The 4,401-nt window shown below is 44.8% G+C and overlaps 1 protein-coding gene across 1 annotated transcript in view; it reads right to left on the bottom strand.

Annotated features, from left to right (window-relative positions):
* The window catches only part of MEAF6 (MYST/Esa1-associated factor 6), a 21,775-nt gene extending 21,393 nt beyond the window's left edge, over positions 1-382 (bottom strand). The window contains exons 1-2 of the mRNA XM_011955652.1: positions 275-382; positions 22-164 (exon numbers count right to left, since the gene is read on the bottom strand). Coding sequence (XP_011811042.1) covers positions 22-164; positions 275-382 — 251 coding nt within the window. The remainder of the gene's footprint in view (positions 1-21; positions 165-274) is intronic.
* Positions 383-4,401: the final 4,019 nt, after the last annotated feature.

Below are 4,401 nucleotides of genomic sequence, written 5' to 3'. Positions count from 1 at the left end.
GCCAGGGGGCGCACCCCACACTGCGCCTGCGCGCGCGGCTTCCGGAGGCGCGTGCAGCCCAGCGCAGGGCTGCTCTGCGGCCGGGACTCGGGAAGATCCTCCTCGGAGAGCTCCAGAGATGCTCTGCCGTTTATGCCGTTTCCTGCCCCTCGGCTGGCCGCCGGCTTTAGACGCCACAAATCGACCGTGTCCAAAGCCTAGTTCGTCCTCAGGCCTCCGAGTCTCCTGTGCGTCCCTCCTCAGTCCACTTCAGTGAATGACTTTCACTATCCACCGAATTGCCTGCGTCAGAAACCCGGTTTTCCTCACTCTGCACCCAGAGTAAAACGCGATCCCAGGTCAAGCCCTGTGGATTCGACTCCGGAAGAGCTCGCGAATCCATTTGCTTGTGCCTGCGCCTTTTGCCACCTTCCTATCCTAGTTCATTCAGGCCCTCCCTGTTTGGGGCTACATTGTTCCAACAGCTTCTTTATTTCCACCTTTAGCCCCATTTAATCCACTGTCCACAGTGGTGCCGGGATCTTCCAGAAACAAATGTTATCACTCCCCTGTTTAAAGCCTTTCAGTGGCTTCCCATTTTCCCATTGCCCTTTGGAGAAACAAGTATGTGTAGAGTGGTTAAGGGCGCAAAACTGGAGCGAGAACTACCTTGTTCAAAATCCTATCGCTACATCGATAAAGTGTGCCCCTTTGGGTAAATAACCAAATCTCAACTCCCTGATCTGTAAAATGAAAGCAGTAATAGAATCTACTTAATACAGTTGCTGTGAGGAGTAAATCAGCTAATGTGTGTAAAGGGTTTGGCAGGTGCCAATGACTGTGCAAGTACGAATTCGCTTTTATCGTTAAGTCCAAGGTGTAAACGTTGTTTTCACTTGGCCCCTGTTGATTTCTCCCTCCTCAGCTCTCCATCTTTCACTGTTCTGCAATTTCGCTATCATAAGTCTAAGTGGGATATTTTTTCTTTTTGTTTCGTTTCTTGCTTGGAAGTCTTTGGATTTCTATAATCTGTGGGTTGGTATCTTCCACCAGTTTTGGGAAATCGCAGTCATTTTTCTTCAGATGCCTTATATTCTCTCTCCTTCTGAAACTCGAACATAAGAAACATTTATTTTTAACCTACCGTCTATATTTTCCATCTTTTTGTCCCTCTGTGCTGCATTCTGAATAACTGGTTTCGTGTGCGGATCTTGTAACCTGCCATCTTGCTGAACTTCCTTACTAATTTTAGGGGGGTTTTGTATAGATTCCTTGGAATTTTTTACATAGATAATAATTTCATCTGCAAATAGGGAGTTTTTTTTTTTCTTTCTAAGCTGACTTCTTTTTCTTTTTCTTCCTTATTGTGCAGACTTCCAGTAGTCTGTTAAATAAAAGTGATCTGGAAGTCTGCTAAATAAAAGTGATAACATTAAACATCCTTGACTTGTTCCCTGTTTTAAGAGGAATGTATGCCGGGCGTGGTGGCTCACGCCTGCAATCCCAGTACTTTGGGAGGCCGAGATGGGCAGATCACAAGGTCAGGAGATCAAGCACATCCTGGCTAACACGGTGAAACCCCGTCTCTAGTAAAAAAAAAAAAAAAAAATTAGCCGGGCGTGGTGGCGGGCGCCTGTAGTCCCAGCTACTCGGGAGGCTGAGGCAGGAGAATGGCGTGAACCCGGGAGGCGGAGCTTGCAGTGAACGGAGATTGCGCCACTGCATTCCAGCCTAGGGGACAGAGCAAGACAAGCTGGTGTGCTCCATCAATTCCTGGGGGCCTGAACAAATGATGACCTGCTAGAAACGCATGGGAAGCAAAGTATTCACAAAACCAAATAAAAGCCTTCCAATAGAAACTAATGGCTTTATATATGTGAATACACACTTGATCTTAGCCAAAAGTCCAAGAAAAGATATATATATATATGCATATACAAGCAAGGCCCAGAGGAGAATAAACAGCAAACGAATGAAAATTAGAAACAACAACAAATAAACAGGAAACCAACCCTAAATTTTTCCTACTCAATCTACCCTGGAGGCTACAGTGTTACCCAGAGCTCCCCAAAACTTGACATAATGAATATTTTATTCCTAATACACAATTCAATATCCTTAAGTCCACCAGTATCACCAAAGATCCTGCAAAATCAAGAAATTCACTCTAGGCACATGACCAATAAGTACTCCAGTGCCAGCACTATCCATGCAAAACAGTAAACATAGTGTGAAGCAATGCAAGCACGGATGTGAAATTTGGCTTCACACTAAATCCAGCTTCATATTAAAAAAGAACTGTCAAACTATGCATTTCTTTACAATATTTCTTTTTCCTTTTTTTGAGACGGAATTTCGCTCTTGTCACGGAGTGCAATGGCACAATCTCAGCTCACTGTGACCAGTACCCACCATCCAAAGTTCCAAACTTTTCTTTGTATCTCTGACTTCTTCTGAGCCCTTCAGACTCTTCCAAACCCTCTCTGTTACCCAGTTCCAAAGTTGCTTCCACATCTTCAGGTATCTTTATAGCAATCCCCCCCTCCTCCCATTCCAATTTCCTGTATTAGTTTGTTCTGCATTGCTGTAAAGGAATACCTGAGACTGTGTTATAAAGAGATGTATTTGGCTCATAGTTGTGCATGCTTCTAGGTGAGAGCCTCAACAAATTTACAACCATGGCCAAGAGTGAAGGGGAACCAGTGTGTCACATGGCAAGAGAGGGAGCAAAGAGAGAAGAGGAAGTTCCAGGCGCTTTTTAACAACCAGATCTTGTAGGAACTCCTTACTGTGGGGAAAGCACCAAGCCCCTCATGAGGAATCCACCCCCATAACCTAAATCCCTCCCACCAGGCCCCACCTCCAACACTGGGGACCACTTTCAACATGAGATTTGGAGGAAACAAAACATTCAAGCCATAACAAGGTAGTTTATAGTTTTCAAGGAATTAGTCCATTCATCTAAGTTAAATTAATGTGCATAGGCCGGGCATGGTGGTCCACACCTGTAATCCCAGCACTTTGGGAGGCCGAGGCGAGTGGATTGCCTGAGGTCAAGAGTTTGAGATCAGGCCAGTCAACATGGTGAAACCCTGTCTCTATTAAAAATACAAAAATTAGCAGGGCAGGGTGGTGGGCACCTGTAATCCCAGCTACTTGGGAGGCTGAGGCAGGAGAATCGCTTGAACCCAGGAGGTGGAGGTTGCAGTGAGCTGAGATTGCACCACTGCACTTCGGCCTGGGCGACAGAGAAAAAAAAAAGGCCAGGCGGTCATTCACACCTGTAGTGCCTGTAATCACAACACTTTGGGAGACCGAGGCGAGCAGATCACCTGATGTCAGGAGTTTAAGACCAGCCTGAGCAACATGGTGAAACTCCGTCTCTACTAAAAATACAAAAATTAGCCGGGTGTGGTGGCGCGTGCCTGTAATCCCAGCTACGTGGGAAGCTAAGGCAGGAGAATCACTTGAACCTGGGAGGCGGAGGTTGCAGTGAGCCAAGATCACACCATTGCACTTCAGCCTGGGCAAAAAGAGCAAAACTCCGTTTCAAAAAAAAGAAAATGAGGCCAAGTGCGGTAGCTTATGTCTGTATTCCCAGCACTTTGGGAGGCCGAGGTGGGTGGATCACCTGAGGTCGGGAGTTCGAGACCGGCCTAGCCAACATGGAGAACTCCCGTCTCTACTAAAAATACAAAAATTAGCCAGGCATGGTGGTGCACGCCTGTAGTCCCAGCTACTCAGGAGGCTGAGGCAGAAGAATTGCTTGAACCCCGGAGGCGGAGCGTGCAGTGAGCCAAGATCATGCCATTGCTCTCTGGGCAATAAGAGAGAAACTCCGTCTCAAAAAAAAAAAAAAAAAAGAATGTGGATAGATAATTTATTCTTAACCATTAGTTCTATTAGTTCACTAATTCTCCCTGAAGCTGCACTAATCTGCTGTTAAAGTCATTGATTGATGGGTTTACAGTTACTATACTTTTCATTTCTGAAACTGCTACTTGGTCTTCTAAATAACTCCCATTTCACTTATTCCCATAACTGTTACCTGTGGATATTTTCAAGTTCATTTATTTCTTTGAAAATAGTAACATGGCTAGGTGCCAGTGGTGCACACCTGTAATCCTAGCTACCCAGGAGGCTGCAGGAGGAGGATTACTTGAGCCCAGGGGTTCAAATCTAGCCTGGGCAACATAGCAAAACCTTACCTCTAAACTTCTTTTCAATTAGAAAAATAGTAATCGTGAACATTTTATACTGTCTTATAATTCAAGAATCTGAAGTCAGTGTGTATCTGAAGTCTGTGTGATTTCTGCTGCTTCTTACCTATGGTGACTTATTTTCTTACATGCTTAAAAAATATAACTGTATCTTCAGAGTAAAAATGTAGAAATAATTAGTAAGGATTTTTTTTTTTTTTTT

This window comes from Colobus angolensis, unplaced genomic scaffold (assembly GCF_000951035.1).
Source record: "Colobus angolensis palliatus isolate OR3802 unplaced genomic scaffold, Cang.pa_1.0 Scaffold4, whole genome shotgun sequence".
NCBI lineage: Eukaryota > Metazoa > Chordata > Mammalia > Primates > Cercopithecidae > Colobus > Colobus angolensis.
This window is presented reverse-complemented; position numbering and strand designations above follow the sequence as displayed.